Source organism: Eschrichtius robustus, chromosome 18, assembly GCF_028021215.1.
Source record: "Eschrichtius robustus isolate mEscRob2 chromosome 18, mEscRob2.pri, whole genome shotgun sequence".
Classification (NCBI taxonomy): Eukaryota; Metazoa; Chordata; class Mammalia; order Artiodactyla; family Eschrichtiidae; genus Eschrichtius; species Eschrichtius robustus.
This window is the reverse complement of record NC_090841.1, coordinates 72,019,025-72,038,126: the sequence shown is the minus strand read 5'-3', so window position 1 is coordinate 72,038,126 and position 19,102 is coordinate 72,019,025. Positions and strand designations below refer to the sequence as shown.

The window sequence follows — 19,102 nt, the reverse complement described above, 5'->3', positions numbered from 1 at the left end:
GTGCAAAGTTGCAGAAGTAAAAAACACATCTATTGCTTAAAAACGCTGTTTTGGTGAAACAGTATACAGCAGTGTTTAGAAGCTGAAGTTCTGGAATCTGAAAGACGGTGGTCAAATCCCCGTGCTTACCACTTCTAGCTGCGCTACCTCGGGCAGCAGATTTGAGCTCCTTGGACCTCAGTTTCCTCATCTATAACATAATGGAGCTGATTATGGTACCTACATCAGGGGGCTATTTTAAGGATTAAATAGTGTTAGAAAATGAGGCAATGAACAAAGTGTTCAGCAGAGTATCTGCACACGTTTACTACTTCAAGTACCAGTTGTTATTCTGAGAAATCGTCCTAGAGGAGATGGTTTTTGAAGGAAGTATTGTAATTAACCAAGTGTGGAAGGAAAGTGTGTTGCAGGCAGGGGGACGGTATGTTCAAAGGCACAAATGGGACTCTGGGAGGGACGCACAAACCACTATTGTTAAAGGGCAAGGCATGAGGGGATACTTTAAGCCACGCTGAGATTAGAATTTATTCTACACGTAATTGACCATCCTTGAATTACTTTAAGTCCCAGGAACAAGGTGGTGTTTCTTTCTTAGGTGTTCTTTAAGGTAGATTTAAAGGCACAGGACTAAGATGGAAACCCAGTTGGGAGGGTTTAAGGAGTGATAGTGAGTCCAAGTGCCACTGGACTCAGCAGCCTGGGACCACTGAGGTGGTGGGAGAGACCTGGGGCCCGAGAGGCAGTGGACGAGGGGAAGTTAGTGCCGAGGAGTCGCGTAGATGGTAAGCAAGCTTCAAGAAGCAAGTTTGAAAAGGGAGGGAGAATAGGGAAGGGCACAAGGTGAGGAGAAATGTTTGCCCTTCTCTATTTTCATTTTCATTTTTTAGACCAAGAATCTTGAGAAAATAAATCAATCAGTGTAGCGAAGGGGAAGAAATTGGAGTGAGTGGGAAAGGGTGAGGTGGTCCCAGGCTAGAGGGAGGAGGGGTCGACAGCCCGCGTGCGGCATCCTCTCCATTTAGCCCCCTCACTGAGATGAGACCATTTTCACGTCGAGCCAGCAGTTGCTGTGGCTCAGTGATAACTTTGGATTTTATAGCACATTTCCCTTGAGTAATTCAAATTACAGGCAATACACTATCTCTCTTAAATATCTGGCATTTATATAAAAGAGTGAAGATCCTCATTTTTCATTTGAGAACATTGAAATCCAAAGCAATTAAGGGATTATAAAATGGAACAAAAATTTAAATCTACATCTTCTTACTTTTTTACTGATGCACTATGCTATCTCCTGTGTTTTCTAAAGCAAAACAGGGAGGACAATTATGTGAGTGCACAAAAATGTATATTCTGAATTCCCTTTGGTCTGGGCTTTTTTTTTTTTTCCTATTACTTACTGAATATTCATCTCATAACAAGAACCAAGCATCTAGTTTACATGGAACTCTAATATAATTTCATTTGAAGTGGTGCAAAAAATGCATTTTTTTATCATAATAAAAATGTTTCTATGACTCAGTAAATTCCCTAATGGAAACAACTGTGCCTTGGTTGAATAATGCAAGACAGATATAATGTAAAATAGAGGTGTTTGGGACCTAGAGGAAAAAACATGCAAAAGCAAACTGTATTCGTTACTACTATCTCAAGGAAACCGTTCATTCCATTAGTGGGATTTTAAGGGACAATAATGTAAAGAGAAACAACCGTTCAACATCATTTGGTATTCTAGTTTTTTAATAGTTTTCTTTCTTTTACTGTCTTGTTAACATTTTCTGCTAGCTTAGGTTTGGTGCAAATAGTACCTACATTACTGCACAAAGAACCTTCTGCAGGACATTTAAAGCCTGTAAGATCTTAGGTTCAGTGTTGTAACAAGAGCATGAAAGTGAACATTTCCTGTACAGCTTAGGGCTGTCATAAGATGGTGTAAATGCATTTGTGCTGCTGGCCTCCCAAACCAGGAGGCACAGAACAGCCACTTAATTCCCAGCTCCTCCAAGAACATACCTCCTCTCCCCACTTTCTTTGGGGTCAGGCTGTAAGGGGGAATGAGTAACAGCTCTGAATTTCTTGAGAGATGTGGAAGAGGAAACACCACATGCCACTGATCAGCTGAAGTTATGAAATTACCTTGAACATTTTGGGGTGCCAGCTGTCACAAATAAATGTAGCTTTTATGGCCCAGATGCAAACCAAGAAATGAGCCCTCCAATTTACATCCAGAAAACTCCTATTTGAAGTTGGAAGGTACAGGGTTTATTGAAGATTTTTGTAAAAGAGGGAAAAAGTAGTGACTTAAACACTTTTTTTTTCTCCTTTTTGACCCTACTGCCCTGACCCTGACCCTAACTAACAGCCTGACACTGACCCTAACTAATGACCTGAGGACTTCAACACTTTTTAAAGGAAACATTTTTAAAGTACACAGTATTGCTGTCTCACATGCAATTATGTAGCTAAGGGACATTTGCCCAGAGGAAAAAGGAAAGGTTCTCCCTTCCAAGAAACTCTTTATTGGATTCAATAGGCTAGTGAGAAGTATCCCTTATACATATTGTATGTCAAGATTTTATAGTAACATAGAGATATTAATAAAAACCAGCATGTTTGATCATTACTCCAGATAGGTCATCTGCAGTTCGGGTTGTGGAATCACAGGTGCAAAATAGCAAGAGAAACTTCCTTGAAAAATAGTAATTTATGCTTTAGAAAGAGTCTCCATTCTGAACTACTGAGTCATGTACAGATCTAGAAAAACCAGCAAAAGCCATCATGAAAAGAAGCAAAGATATGGGACTTCCCTGGTGGCACAGTGGTTAAGAATCCGCCTGCCAATGCAGGGGTCACGGGTTAGATCCCTGGTCCAGGAAGATCCCACATGCCATGGAGCAACTAAGCCCATGCGCCACAACTACTGAGCCTGCGCTCTAGAGCCCGCGAGCCACAACTACTGAGCCTACGTACCACAACTACTGAAGCCTGCACACCTAGAGCCCGTGCTCTGCAACCAGAGAAGCCACTGCAATGAGAAGCCTGCACACGGCAATGAAGAGTAGCCCCCGCTCGCCGCAGCTATAGAAAGCCTGCACGCAGCAACGAAGACCAAACGCAGCCAAGAAAGAAAAAAAAAAAACCAAAAGAAGCAAAGAGAATTCAGCCTTAATTGACTCATAACACTGAGGAACTCCCTTCTCCGGGTTAAACGGAATGTGGTCCTTTTTCATACGTGGAGCAGTCAAAAACCACTCTTCAGTTACATTAACCCACAGATCTCTGCACATTTTCCAAGCCAGAATGGGCTAGATTTTCAAATGAGAATCTTTCCCAAGTCTGAATGCTTTTTAAATTTTCTTTTAGAAAATCACACAAAAATTACCAAAAACATTTATTTAAGGTAATCCTTCAATTCAGTTATTTGTTGCAGCATTCAGAAAGGAACTGAAACTGAATAATGCTTGAATATTTTAACAGAAGAAAACCCAGGCTGAAATATGGCAGATGTAAGCAATGAGGCAGAACGGGGTATGTGTCGTGCAGACCAATTGCTCCCAACTCTTCTTGAGAAGCACAAGTAAAGGAAAAGGCTTTCAGCCACCCAACGTGTAATGATATCTCCGCAAGACAGGTGCTGAGCCATAGAATAGCACTGAGCTGAGATGATTTATATTTTTGAAAGCTCAAGGTTTGAAGTTTTTCCTTTGATTCTAATTTCCTTTTTGCAAAAATTTTTTTTTTTTTTTAACCATGTGAGTCAGCTGCAAAGCTATCATCTGATCTATCTGCTACAGCCAGACTTCACGCTCAGTTGAAGCTTTTATAACCTCCTTCCTTCGGACTGTTCTTTACATTAGGTTTTTCAATAAAGAGAATAAAATCTTGGGATTCTCTGTGCTACTCTTCTTCCATTCAAGAATCATAACCTTTGAAATAATTTTTAAGCGGAAATTTACGATTACAATTACTCTATGTTAGAAGGTCAGCTTTTGTGATATAGTATAATGATCTTAAATTACTATCCAGTATATCCAGTATAATCCATGTTATTCCCTCACTTGCATCAAAGTAAATTTAATCTTGGAAAATCTGCGCTTACATGCAGAAGGGGAAATAATTTGGATAAAAGCTAGAATACCATTTTATCACATATTAAGGACACTTTATAGTGGCTTCAAAATGCCATGAAGTACTTCCGTTTATCCTGGCTTCCTGATCCCCCATCACCGCTCACCCCCTCGACACACACACACTCTCTAATCCCATCTTGCGCTTTCTTCTTTTCTTCTCTTTTTGCAGCTCAGTCATGATCACGGGCTGGGGCAGAAGCAATGGTGAAGGTTATGGAGGTTAATAGCAGTGAAGTAAGCATTAAATGATTGTGCTCAAATGCATCATCTGCCCTTAAAAAAAAAAGAAAACTTTTTACTAAACTATAATATACTTATAGAAAGAGGCATTTTGCTGAATTTTTACAAACTGAACCCCCACCAGTGCCCAGCTCAAGAAATATTGACTGTACCTTAGAAGCCCCTCCCCATACACCTGTCCAGTCATCATGCTTCCCCCTCACCCCAGGGTAAACGCTTTCCTGGGACCAAGCAGATAGACTGGTGCTACCTGTGTTTTAACTTTATATAAATGGAATCATTCAGTCCGTACTCTTTTGTTTTGTCTGGCTTCCTTTACTCACTATTCTATTGGGAAATTCACCCAAGTTTTGTGCTTGGATGTTGTTCGTTGACTCAGATGTTTCAATGGACCACAGTTTGCTCTTCCATTCAGGGGCTGATGGGCACTTGAAGAGTTTAAGTTTGGGACTCTTACAGGTGGCACTGCTGTGGGCTTGGGAGGGTGTAGTTGTGCTGGGCGTGCACACATGTCCAGGAGGTATACACCCAGGAGAGGATTTGCCCGGCCAATGAGTCTGTGTATGTTCATCCCCCGTTGATGCTGCTTATCTGGGAACAACCGAAAGAGCACTGGTGTTCAGAAAGAGGCCCCTTCCCACGGGTAGAAGATTCGCGTCAGTGCCTCGGCAGTGAAAGTGGACGTATCTGCCATTCCAGCAGCCACTCACCTTTCTCTATTTTAATTGCCCCATTTGGTACATCTACGGGGCAGCAATGCCTGATAGTCAAGAGGACGGATTGCAGGATCCTGAAGAACCTTCCGAGCCATCGAAAGAGCTTCTCACCTGCTCTTTGCAGCTTTACAGTGCAGTGATCAACTCATGCTGAGTTCAGATCCATTTAGTCACAAACAGTTATTATATTTCTACTCTCTAAAAGGTGTGATAAAAGTAAATTAAAAGTGGAATCTTGGGGCTTCCCTGATGGCGCAGTGGTTGAGAATCTGCCTGCCAATGCAGGGGACACGGGTTCGAGCCCTGGTCTGGGAAGATCCCACATGCCGCGGAGCAACTAGGCCCGTGAGCCACAATTACTGAGCCTGCGCTCCGCAACAAGAGAGGCCGCGGTAGTGAGAGGCCCGCGCACCGCGATGAAGAGTGGCCCCCGCTTGCCGCAACTAGAGAAAGCCCTCGCACAGAAACGAGGACCCAACACAGCCAAAAATAAATAAATAAATAAAATTTTTTTTAAAAAGTGGAATCTTGCCCTCAAGGAGCTTACAAGCTTTGGGGAGTATAAATAACTCTAATACAAGTTAGAATGAGATGAGTTCCATTTTAAAAACATATAGGCATGGGGATTATTTTTTAATACTGGTAACCTACATCTGTTAAACATTATATTCTAGGATAGTTGATTAAATGTTACAAGATATTGCGTGTAAACTTATTCTAAACATTCATCTGTTTATCAGTGGCAGACATACGTTCAGGTTAAATGTCACAGAGTATAATTTTATTCTAGTGTGTGAATCTAGGGACACTGATATTTCACACCAACAAATTTATTCAATTGGGAAACAGATATTTTCTGCTTGTCTCTCCATCCTTTAGAAGATACCTAAAATCCTTTCTTTTATTTCCCAGTTATCTGCTGGAGATTTTAGTTCTGCCATCTGATCTGTATAATTACTTATTCCACAAATATTTGTTTAACTTACTTTATGTCAAATATTGTGGCAGACCCCAGATACGGAATAGTGGAAAATTCCCACACGATCCCTGTCCTCCAAGAGTTTACAGTCTCAGGAAGAACAGATATAGAGTTCACGTGGTCATACACTATAAGTTATAGTAATGGTCATACACTATAAGCATTATAAATAATGCTCTATGTAGTGGGTTTCATAGTGTCCCCCCAAAATCGATGTCCACCAGGAACCTCAGAATGGGACCTTATTTGGAAATTAGGTTTTCACAAATGTCATCAGTTAAGATCACACTGCTTTAGGGCAAGCCCTAATTTCAATGATTGGTGTCTTTGTAAGAGAAAAGAGAGGGAGATTCAGATAGAGAGACAGAGAAACACACAGGGAAGAGGGCTAAGCAATGACAGAGACCAAGGAACAACAAGGACTGCTGAGAAGCTGAGAAGAGTGAAGGAAGGATTTTTCCTTAGAGCTTTCAGAGAGAACATGGCGTTGCTGGTACCCTGATTTGGCACTTCTGGCCTCCAGAACACTGAGAGAATCAATTTTTGTGTCTTAAGCTACTGATCTTATAATGATTTGTTAACAACAGTCCTAGGAACCTAGTACAGTGAGTGTTAGGTTGAACCATGAGAAATTGCCCATTTTGACTGCTTTGACCTACACAAACATGGCGACTTCATTTGGTTCAACCCAGTATGCTGTGAGCTTGTGAGAGGAAGACCTTGTTGATGAGAGGAAGCTTCTCGGAGGGATTTCTGATGGAACTGAAATCAGAAAAGCAGGTGGAAGTTCATGAAGAACAAGAGAGAAAGGGGAGGAGAGGAGCTCCCAGCAGAGGGGCCAGGGCGACAAAGGCTCTGGGGCGGAGGCCTGGACACTTGTGAAGAGCTGAAAGAGGCGGGCATGACTGGAACGTGGTGTGGGCACAGGGCCAGGTGAGGCTGGACAGGTGGTAGGAACAGGTAACACAGAACTGGCTGTTAAAACCTAAAGGTTGACGGTTTTGTTCGAGAGCAGTGGACCCCCCACTGAAGGGTTTAAGCCAGAAAGTGAGAAGATTACTATGACCCAGATGCGGGATCGATTTGAAGGAGCCAAACCAGATGAGGAGACCGTGGGAGGGAGGGCATGAGCCAGGGGATGTCTCTGACCAGGGAAGCACGGTGGGGATCCAGAGAATGGGCCAGCTGAGCAGTTTTTAGGAAGGAGCTCCGTGTTTTTGTTTTGATGGCATGTCCTGATTAATATACCATCTGCCCTTGTGTCTCTTTGAAGACATTTAATTCTCATAAAATATACATACCAGTCCCGGCAGGCCTACAGCCCCAGTGTTGACTCACGTAATCATGTGTAGCAATTCCACTGCCCAAGAAGTCTCTGGAAGGAGAAGCAGCATCTCCTCCTTCTTTTTTTTCTAATTTCTCTCTTTGCTCCTCACCTTGTGTTCACATCACTTTGTTTGTATCTCAGCTAGAATAGCTCTTACATTTTATTGTCATTATCTGTTTATATAACTATCTATCCATTATAATGTGGGTTCCATGAGGGCAAATACTGGCCTCAGTTATTTTTATATCCCCAGAACCTAGCACGGAACCTGCTAAGTCCTGGCCTGCGGGATTTGATTTATAAGAAGTGACTGCATCAGTGTATCAATAAATGAGTCAGCAGACGCATGAATTAAATACCTCATTTATGCTCTGTCTTTTCAGCCTGTCTTTGGCCCTTTATAATTGCCTTTCTCTTTGGTCTGACAACATATTAACTGCTTTTTTTCCCCCCTGTGTGCTCTACTTACCACTACAAATATTTTTCTACTAGTTGTGACCATAAACTTTTGGAAAACAAGTCTCTTCCTCATGAATCTCTTTATATGTGGAGCCATTTTTCTAATTGCCTGCGTCTCCTGGAAATACTCACAGTTTCTGTTCTGTGCCTTTGGGAGCTAATTCTTTATCACTGTTGTCATCGTAACCATCAAATTATTGAGAATGCCCTGTGGTCAGTGTTCCTCTCAGGGGGAGAGGGGAGGAAGGTGGTGAACGATGGTGGCCCCTTCCCTAAACGAGATACCACCAAAGACAGAAAGTCAAAGATGACTCACAAAGCTGTATAAGATATACAAATGGCTAAGGTAAATGTTCATATTATATAAAACCAAAATGTAAGAACAAAATGTAAAAAACCAAAACGTAAGTTTCTATAGTGGAGTAAGAAAAAAAGGCAGGTTTCCTGAACTAGGAATCAGGACGTAGAATCTCATTGTGGGCTCACAACCAGTTGGACAACTGAGCCATATATTGTATTCAAATTGGGATGTTCCCCCAAAATGCTCATGTTCTCTCTGGCCAGTTTGAATATCCCCACATGGTAGGAGGGAAGAGCTGCCACCTCTCTTCTCATTATAAACGCTTCCTTGGCCTCTCATGCTCACCTTTCCACAAATCCAGGACAGATTGTCATTATAAAGTAAAAGCATAAGAAATAGAGACACAGATGTAGAGAACAAACGTATGGATACCGGGCGGGAGGGCAGAGGGGGGATGAATTGGGAGACTGGGATTGACATGTATACACTACAATGTATAAAATAGATAACTAAAGAGAACAGACTGTATAGCACAGGGAACTCTACTCAATGCTCTTTGGTGATCTAAATGGGAAGGAAATCCCAAAAAGAGGAGATATATGTTTACATATAACTGATTCACTTTGCTGTACAGCAGAAACTAACACAGTGTTGTGAAACAGCTATACTCCAATAAAAATTAATTTAAAAAAATAAAGTAAAAGCATATACCCCCTTGTCATGATATTTAGGGGATATTTTGTCATACTGTAATAGAGATGCATTGACCAGTCCCAAGAATAATAAATATTTAAAGTTTTGTATTTAACTAAAATAACATTGGTTATTTTAATATTTTAAAATGTTATTTTCATAAAATAAGCTAATGTACTTTATGCCTCAAGTAAGTCTTTAAAGATATATATCATTATCTCTATAAATTGCAACTTTCTGATAACTAATGAGGTAATTATGGAACTAATGCTATGGAAATATCTTTAATATGTTTTCTCATAATTTATGCTAATATATGTTAATTTTAAGTAATTTGAGCAAACCAGAGAAAACTAATTTCATAATTCTGCTTCTTTTCCCCTAGAAATAACCACTATTACCAGTTGGAATATATCCTTCCAGATTTGTTATATATAAATGATGAGGTCTCATAATATGTACTCTTTTATATTATCTATTTTTTAAGGACACACACACACACACAGATTATAAGATTTATAAGATTTAAGATTTATAGATCTATGTCATCCATTATAAGAGCTTCATAGAGTCTTTTTGCATGAATGTACCGTAATTTATTTTGCCAGTCCTTACTGGGGATAAGTGTTTAGTTTATTAGTTTATTTCTAATTTTTTTAATATTACTGACAGAGTAGCATTGAACTGCCATGTACTTTTTTTTTTTTTAAAGATTTTTTTATGTGGACCATTTTTAAAGTTTTTATTGAATTTGTTACAATATTGCTTTTGTTTTATGTTTTGGTTTTTTGGCCACGAGGCATGTGGGATCTTAGCTCCCTGACCAGGGATCGAACCCATACCGCCCGCTTTGGAAGGCAAAGTCTTAACCACTGGACTGCCAGGGAAGTCCCTGCCATGTACTTATGTCTTTGCCCGTTTGTTCAAATATTTCCTTAAGATAAAGTCTCAAAAATGATATTGCTGGATCAAAGTAGACACATCTTTAACATTTTAAAACATATTATCACATTGCCTTCTGAAAAAGTTGTACCATTTTATATTTAACAGAAATTCCCATTTCCTCATAACCTCATATTTTTTAACTTTTGATAATCTGATATGCAAAAGTAATAATTTTATTTGTGTGTACCTATAAGTATTTGTGTTTAAGCATCTTTTCATTAATTTTGAAGCAGTTGTATAATTTTGTGAATTTGTCTTTTCCAAAATTAGTTTGTGAACACTTTTTATAAATCAAGAAATATATATCAAATATTTTTCAAAAAAAAAAAAAAAAAAGCATATACCCCATAGGGGGTAAGAAGCTGGTACCTTTTGAAACGTGCCTCCATAACCCCACCAAGAAAGACTGCCTGAATTAAAGTACTCTCTGACCTCTTAGCTCAGCGTTTGTGATGTAAAGCCTCAGCTTCTGTGAAACTTAAACTGTAAAAATATAAAAACAAACTTATAGAAATAAATAAATAAATAAACAAACAAATAAATAATAAAACCATTTGCTTGTCAACTTCCAGATACTTCATGGCATGTAATTGAATAATTCCCAAGAATCTTTACAACTACATAGAGAACTTTTGCTTTATGTACCAAATGTGTTGTTTCTATTTGAGCTATTCTTTCATGAATCTGCTAGACTAAATGATCAATTTCCTTGACATTTTCCCCCTTTCAAATATCACCACTTAGGACTTTCATTTCTTTTTTCATTCTTTTGATTTCTAATTCTAACACACGTATTTATAAAACACTTTGGTGTTTAAATATGTTAGTGATAATAAGTCAGTCAATGATAAAAAATTACGTTTGGTATGAAAAGGGGATTATGTTTGGGAATGAAATAACATACATTTTTCTTCTAATTTTTTTTTTTCTGGTTTAGTTTTTTGTTTAGTTTTCTTTTTGTTTTCCCTGTGCTCAGACTTTGAACACTCGGAGTAAGGCAGGAGACCAAGATATACTTGGTAGGGCTTTACTGCCATCTACCGTTTCTTCATGTAATAACTCATTGTTCCTTTGATTCAAAAAGTCTGATAGACTGTGACTTATATTACTACAGATTTCCCCCTTCTTTCTATTTTTTTTCTTTAGTTAAAGCAAAGTGAAGCAAACGCAGACACCAAAGAAAAGCTCCCTTTGCGACTTCGAATCTTTGAAAAATTTCCAAACAGACCGCAAATGGTGAAAATCTCAAAGCTTCCTTCAGATTTTACAGTTCCTAAAATCAGGTATTAAAGTATTTCTTTAACTGTATATCTCAAATACACTGTAAAACATTCATCTTAAATCTGATTCAGCTCTTTCAAACTCATGGGGGTGTGGTTTCTTTCTGTTTTTAAGTTATTATCCATCCTGCTACTCTGTCTTCCTCTGTTTTAAAAACCGTTGACCCCTTTAAGCAATACATCCAGAGCAAGGTCAAGTGTGTTAACCTGGGCAAGGAGGCTGCTGACCGCTGCTTCGCCCTGAGATGGCCCCTCGGGGATTTGACTTCACAGGTAACTGGCACAGGTGGTCCAGCTTACAAAGATGCGCGTAGACATTGGCCTCTGACCCTCAACCATGTAAGGATAAAATTGCCTCTGAGGCCCTTTTATTTTCAAGGAAATGGAGAAACCGCCACTGGCCAGGTTTCCGGACTACTGTGACAGCGTTTGTTTAGAATGCCATGTCTGGGTGCAATATAATTTGTCTTCCATATTTTAAAAGAAGAACCATGGCATTTGGCACTCATACTAATATGATTTTCTACCACTTTTGCCCTCAAGTTAAGCAATTGCATTGAAGATGCTTCAAAATGCTTATTTTTAATAATTAAAGGAAATTCTTCCAGTTATAGCTCAAAAATTACAAATAGAACCAGAATAATATCAAATATGGCATTTTTTATGTAACTAGTTTTAAAAACAATTCTATGGGGAGGCTATAAAAGCATGAGACTGGATGTGGTGCCATAATATTTAAAATTCAAATCAAAATATATTTGCAATTCTGATTTTAAAAAAAACAAAATTTAAAACCTGAAAAATATGACATATATAAAAGAGCCGTAAATTAGATTCAAGATTAGTGATTATTTGAAAAGATGTTATTTGAATTCTCCCCATGCTTTGAAGATCAGATGAAGTAAGTTTCTTTTGAGTTATTTTGAGTCTTTAAATGTAAAATTATCTCTCAAGGATTCTTATGATAAATGAAAGTTCAGAGAGATGAACTAATTCCTCGAAATCTTAGAGGGGAAGAAAGGTATCTTATTACCACAATAGGAGTCAAAAGGTACCATTAATTTCTGAATATTGTTGCTTAAAAGTAATTTCAGGGACGTGAGTTTTTTAAAACAGGAATAACTGAAGATTCAGGAATTTTTCTCTGAATTCAACATTTTGCAAATTATATGTGTAATTAAATCTAAACACCTCTTGGTGTGACATGTCTTATTTTCTGTGAACTTTTGTCACTGCTTTATCTTAGCTCAGGCAAATGCATCATTGCAAAATGCCATCCCTTGCTCCATTTCATTAATAATGCTTGACATAATGTGTACTTCTCTTGCAAAGGGAAAGTTTCATGAAGCAGTTTATTGATCGCCAGCAACAGGATACCTGCTGCCTCTTACGAAGCCTTCCATCCGCCTCTTCCTCATCCTGCGATCACTCCAAACGGTCTGCGATTGAGGACAAGTACATTGACCAAAAAGTAAGAATCACTGTCTCAAATAACCTGGTTTTTCTTAAGCCTATATGTTAGAGAAAAGAACCACGTAACTGGGTGGGGTCCTGAAATCTAATGTCTCAGAAGAATAATGAAAAAAATAATTTTAGTGGTTGAAGAAATTACTAAACCTAACATTTGTAAATTTGTTAATTTAAATTTTGCATTTCTACAGGTCAGCTTTTGAGCCATGCCATGTGGCAGCCGGGTGACTTCCAATAGATCAAAAGCCTCCCCAAACCTGCATTTTCTCACGTGCAGAAGGAAGGGCTCTGAGCCCTCAAGTTCAGCCCAGGTTTAATGGTGGCCTGTACATTACTTTCTGCAGGAGACCTTACTTATTCCAGTTATTATGCCAGGGAGACTAACCAGAGCCAAGTTTCTCTAAAATTAGTCCAAATAACTGCCGTTTATTGAGTTTACTAAGGTCTGTGGCAGGAATTATCTCTTGGCACATTATCTTATTCATGTTCTGATTTACCTATGTCTTTATCATTTGAAAAGTAGATAAGGAATTTTTTTCCCCAGATTCTACAGTTAGAAAATGAAAGATCAATAGCAGAGTTTGTGAAAGAGATTACACATTAGAGTTTGTTTGCAAAAGCATCTAATTCACTTGCGAGTATTTCTCTTTGAAAGTCCTAGTTTCTATTTTAATCCTTTCAATTGTTGCCAACTTTTTTTATGGCTTATCATCAAATACATATTTCTCTATTATCACGTGAAAATAAAATAGCAGCTCCTTCATGCTCCAAGATTCTCTGTTTCTCCCTATTCTCCAAAGATTACCCTTGTAAAGGACCTTTACTTATTCCTCTCCTCCTCCTTTTCTCCCATCTCCTCCCCAAATGAAATGAACTTCTGCCCTTTATCACTCCCCCAGTTCCTTGTTTCTCTGCTGTAGTTGAGTGATTTTGTTCTCAATTATGATGATGATGATTTCCTTTGTAGTGTGTCTCTTCTCACTCAAGAATTTTCATTTATTTCTTTTCTTTCAGTTATCTACAGATGTTATTCCTCTGTTTTAGAGATTCCAGGATTGTAGATGACAAGTCTGATGCCAGTGTCATTTTTTTTTTCCATGTGAAAGTAATTCGGTTTTTCTTTGGTGGTTGTTTGGTTTTCTGGTTTCTCTTGGGAAGCTTGTAAGACTTTCTACATCTCCTTGGAGTGCAAAAACTTTACCAGGATATACTTTGTATGTCTTTTATCATCAGAACTGCCCAAACTGGGGAGTCTTTTCAGTTTGCCAACTAAGAATATAAGAAATTTTCATTTATTATTTGTTCAATTATTACTTTTCCATCTGCTCCTTTTTTCCCCCTACTTTTCTCTTAGGATTGTTATCTCCCTCTTTTTCTTCTGTGTTTTGAAATATTTGTTCTGCTTAATCTTTCAGGCCACTAATTTGATTTCAACTGAGATCATCCTTTGCTTTTAAAGTTTGAGTGAAAAAATCATGAAATGTGTGTGGAGGGGGGCACACACACACAATACTGTTACCTCTCCTTAAAGACTTTCAGAAGACTGTACTCTTCTAAAAGAATTGTCACTAAGCTTGTCACGTCCCTTCCCCATAGTTATGTTCACGCAATACTGTGCACAAGGCATAGAAGCAAAAAGTTTCTATGTTAGTGGATAAGCAAGTGGGAAGATAATGGCCTGGTTTCAGACAATCATTCTGAAATTGCATTTTACACATGAGAACACAGATCGCTTATTTTCTAAGTTTATTTCAAAAGCAGAACTTTAAGCCAGAGGGCGTGCAGTGAAGCCCCAGTCTGGGCTCGGGTTGCACCCAGCCCTCTCCAGGAAGAGTGCCGAGAGTCGATACCATGGATGCCCAACCCGGCAAATCCACAACTTGCTTTTTTAAATCCCGAGTAACGATATCCCACTGGAAATACAAAATTAAAATCTTAGTCTGTGAAATTTTATTTTCTCTCTAAAAGGGGAGATGATGTCTCTCACATTTCCTGAACAGAATATTTTGAAATTAGTGAGAAAAAATAAATAAAAAGGTTCTTGGCAGGTGAGTGGGATGGGGGGGTGTGTCTAAGGGGACTTTTCATCGTTCTATGTTTGTGGCTTCTTTTTATATTCTCATTTAACAGTTATTTTTAACTAACTGAAAGTAAGATAACAATTATTGCTTTATTCTGTAATCTTACACTTGAGTTTCTCTCATAATCCCCTAAAATATAATGAACTAGCAAAGACATTGATCCTGGGGGCGGGATCCAAGTCCCTCAGCTCTAAAGAGACTAGAGCTTCTTGGAGACTGCGGGCCGTCCCCCGTCTATAAAGTCAGTTGATTCAAACACACAATACATGGTCTTATACAAGGGCAGTGATCAGCCATGGTTAAGCTGCCCTTCATCCCCCGTCAGGCTCATTGGCCATATGTAGATAAACTACAGTTAGAACAATATTGTTTATCTTTTTACAGCCTTCAGCATCTGGAAAGGGGCACATAGGGAACACAGTTTCTCTTCATCTCAGCAGTAGCTACCCTGTTGGGGCAGCAGCAAAAAAGACTTACCACGCTGCCACCCATTCTTAAACCTTTGACTTTCTTCAGGCTGCTAGGAAAGTAGACTTAACAATTCCTTTCACCATCCAGTTTCCAGCTTGAGCTCCTGGCGGTCTTCATAAATACTTAGGATCTGTCATCCTTGAGGGCTTTGGGCCAGGGAAACCCAAAACAGAGAATTCCACTCAGTGAATTTCAGTGGTAAGGATTTAAGGGAAGTAGGAATCAAGGAGAAAGCAGTCTGGTATCTGTATTTTTAAATATGGCAAGCCTTTCTCATTTTTCTTAAGAAACCCCAAAGCCACTTAAAAACAAAAATACACAAACACACGAGAAAAATCCTGAACAGAGACCACACCACTGTTAGCTCCCCTGATACAGTATTTTTCGGGAAGCGCTTGCAAATTTCTATTACATCCCAGTTGCCTTTGGAAATGCGAGTCATTGTCAAGTGGGCAGCAAGGTCCTTCACTCTGCGTGAAGGAACTCCCCCGGCACCCTGCAAACAGAGGCTGTTTTCCCCAAAGAGTAGTAAGAAATCAAAAGAAAAAGAGAGGCTGGCTTTTGGTGCTTCTCATAATGTGAACAAAGGAGCAATAAAATAAAAGTTTTCTCTTAACGACCACCTGTCAGGAAGAAACTTCTGAGACCCTCTATACTAGAGGGACTCACTTTTCTCTTGCCAAGGAAAACACTGAGTCCCCAGGAACCTGGACATCACAAGTTAAGGGGAAAACCTGACAACAAAAGCCAGGAGGGGTGGACTGTGGAGTTGTTTGATTAAGCAAGTGGAAACACAAAAGCACATGTTAGGCAAGATTTTCTCAAGTAATTACCCTGGCTTTGAACAACTGTAAGGAATTCCCATGGCAACCTCACTTTGCAGAGACCATGTTTTTAAAAATAGCCCTGTCTGATTACCTTTATCACATAGTTTAAAATACCTGTCCTTCTCTGTAAGCAATGAGCAAACAAAAATGTAACATCTTTAAAGCCATTGTGTGGTTTGCTCAGATCCTAAAGGAAAAAGACAGCAAACAGTGTGGTCCCTCTTTTCCCTTGGGGTGTCCTTCCAAACCCCACAGAAAAGGCATTCCCAAGTGCCAATTCCCACATCTCTTTCCCTTTCCACTCCCCTACACCCCCGTGGGCATCTTCAAGGGGTCCCCTTTCCTCCTGATTAAAGGATAAACCTGCAGATCTTGAGAGGAGTCTTACTAGTTTCCAAGCAGAAGGGAATCGGGCAGTGGTTTTCTACTCATTTTTTCCCTCTGTATTATTGGAATTAAACCCTCAATTCCTTAAGTAGAGTGCTTACATAAACTGAGATGTGAACTTGGCTTTCCAGTAACCCTGTTAATAAAAGCAGCTCACTCTGTCCTCAAGTGAATCATCTCATCAACGTCAAGGTTTCCACTGTGGTTGGATCTAAGGACTCTCTCTGTCTCTGACGGACCTCCCTGGTCTTTCTGCCCTGCTGTCTTGGCTGGGGAGCCACTTCTGGGGTCAGAATCTGCCGTGTCTGGGGAACATGAGGGCCCATCACAGAGTCACATCAGCATGAGACAGATGGAGAGATGAGGGCTGTCCCAGTCACCCCCTTGTATCCCTGTACTTCTCAGAACAGTAATCAGAACCCATATGATAAAGAACAGTGAGGATTTATTTCTCCAACAAGAGAGCGATGTCTGCTCTCTCTCTTATCTCTCTCTTTTCCGCTAAACACATAGAAAGTTCCATAGTAAGCCTTCATAATTAATAGCTAACACATGTACAAAGTGAGGAGGAAAACAAAAAAAGTAATTACTGTGTTTTGTTTACCCTTTACATTTCCATAAGTCTTCAACGGTCACTCAGTCATTCAACAAACATTTATGGAACACCTGTTATTCATCTGGCACTCTTCTGGGCTATGGGAATTCAACAGTGAGTGAGGTGTGAACTATGCCCTTGAGAATCTTTTAGTCTAATGGGGAGAAACACGTGTGAATGGATGAAAGTAAAAACTATTACAGGAGCATGAGACAGAACCCCCTAAGTCCTTCCTGCAGGAGAAGGAAGACTGAGCCATAGAGGACAAATTGCTCCAGGCAGGGAGGGAAGCATGTGGAAAACATGGACCGCATGATCTCCTTAATGTAACTGATTGTGAGAAGCAGAATAGAACAGTCATTAAGACCAGTAATACTGATTACATGATGTAGGTTCCAATCCTCATTTATAAACAGAGATCATTCTTATTTTTAAGGTTTGTTGTGAGAATTAAATAATATATGTTAAATGCTTAGCATCGCACCTGGCATAGCATATGATATGTGCCTATCAAACCAGATACGAAAAGTTACTTTAGGGACTTACCTGACTGTCCAGTGGTTACGACTCGGTGCTTTCACTGCCTGGGCCCGGGGTCAATCCCTGGTTGAGAAACTAAGATCCTGCAAGCTACACGGCACAGCCAAAGAAAAAAGAAAAAAAAAAAAAAGTTACTTTAATTAAACCATGCCATGAAGTCAGATTCAGCAAATAGACATATTCATCAACCAAGAAGAATTACTTTTACTTAAATTAACCTTCAGATGTAACAGTCTAGTTGAGCACAATATATTAGTTACTGATTTATTTTCCTTATTGTCCATGAGCCTGATTTTTTTTAGTCTGATTTTTGATGGTATTTCAGTTGCAACCCCCGTGCCTACCTAGTGTCTCAGCCTCTCAAGAAATAAATTAAATTGTTCTGGAAAGGTTTACTGTTCACAAAGCCTTGTTGACTGCCATACAGCATTTTATAATTTTCTACGTAATCATAGAGTATTTGATGGTTTGTTCCAGTAACTCCACATGTAGCAAGTTACTCAGCCTGATCTATAATTTCCAGGATGAACGTTAACTCACTTTAAAAAAAAGAGAATAGCCTGTTTTCATCTTTTGGGCTTTTACTCTTCTGAAAGAATTTTCTAAAATAATAGCTTAGCATCTCTGCAGTGCCATTCAAGACACATCTCTAGGAGAAGAGTGGCAGATTACATGTTACTACCGCTAACCGGAAGCTGTATCGCAAAGATACAAAGTAGTGTGGTCCCAGGGAGGGAAGAAGTATGTCCATCAAGCCCAGTATGAAAACCCTACCACTTCTCTCTTTAGCATACGAATGCTTTAGTAGATAATTGATTGCCCACTTATTCACAGTAATAATGGAGATGCATCATTTAAATGACAACTTTTTTTCCATTTTTATTGATCTTTGCAGTACGTTTGTGAGCTCAAATTAAAATATGGCTGCATTTATGTGCACATTTGACAATCATTTCTAGAGGACTTTTATATGCAGTGTGCTGGGTTATGGGTTAAAAACACATTTTGCTGCTTTCAACTAACACAAGAGTAGGAATTCCCTATCAATGATTTTTTTTTCAGAATATTTAATTGTGTGATCATTTTTAGTTTGGAATTATATGTCATTTGTTTGCATTCCTTAGGTGCACGTTTATTGGGGGTCAAAAGTAAATCAGTCTAGGATTAAGCATCTTTTATACATAATATAGAAGGCTTTTGATCAAGTGTTTTCGGTACAGTCTCCAAAACAGGTCTGGGAGAGCTGAGGTTGCAGCTGAACCTGTCTTTGAACTTTACACTTTGCTCTACTTTTTAAACATGCTTCCCCTTTGAGTATAGTCATACTTATAAAGTGTATTTTCCATTAAGTCTCAATGTGTATGGTTGGTGCTTCTGCTGACATTCTTGTTCTTTGGATCTGAAGTTCAAATACAATTGAATTGTAATTGGAGACCAATAGCTGCTCCTTGCACTATCAGAGTACCATGAATTTTAAATTCACAAACAGCTGCTTGGTTAAAAGCATCTGGCATTTTCTCCCAGAATCATAAATCCACTCATCTTTTTTAAATCTCTGCAGATTTTCAGTCTTTGTTTTTCTGTTTATAACCACGAAGTCATTTTGGTTTTTACTTACATAATCTAAATCTCCCTAGCATGTATTGTATTTTATTACCAGT

General features: G+C 39.1%; 1 protein-coding gene across 6 annotated transcripts in view; it reads left to right on the top strand.

Annotated features, from left to right (window-relative positions):
* NALCN (sodium leak channel, non-selective) overlaps nucleotides 1-19,102 on the top strand; it is a 279,498-nt gene that overhangs the window by 188,842 nt on the left and 71,554 nt on the right. For all 6 annotated transcript variants that reach the window (XR_011070942.1, XM_068526400.1, XM_068526403.1 and 3 more), the window contains 2 exons: nucleotides 10,937-11,073; nucleotides 12,403-12,541. Coding sequence is in view for 5 of the 6 variants with exons in the window: in XM_068526400.1 (XP_068382501.1) it covers nucleotides 10,937-11,073; nucleotides 12,403-12,541 (276 nt within the window). In the remaining variant the exon portion in view is untranslated. The remainder of the gene's footprint in view (nucleotides 1-10,936; nucleotides 11,074-12,402; nucleotides 12,542-19,102) is intronic.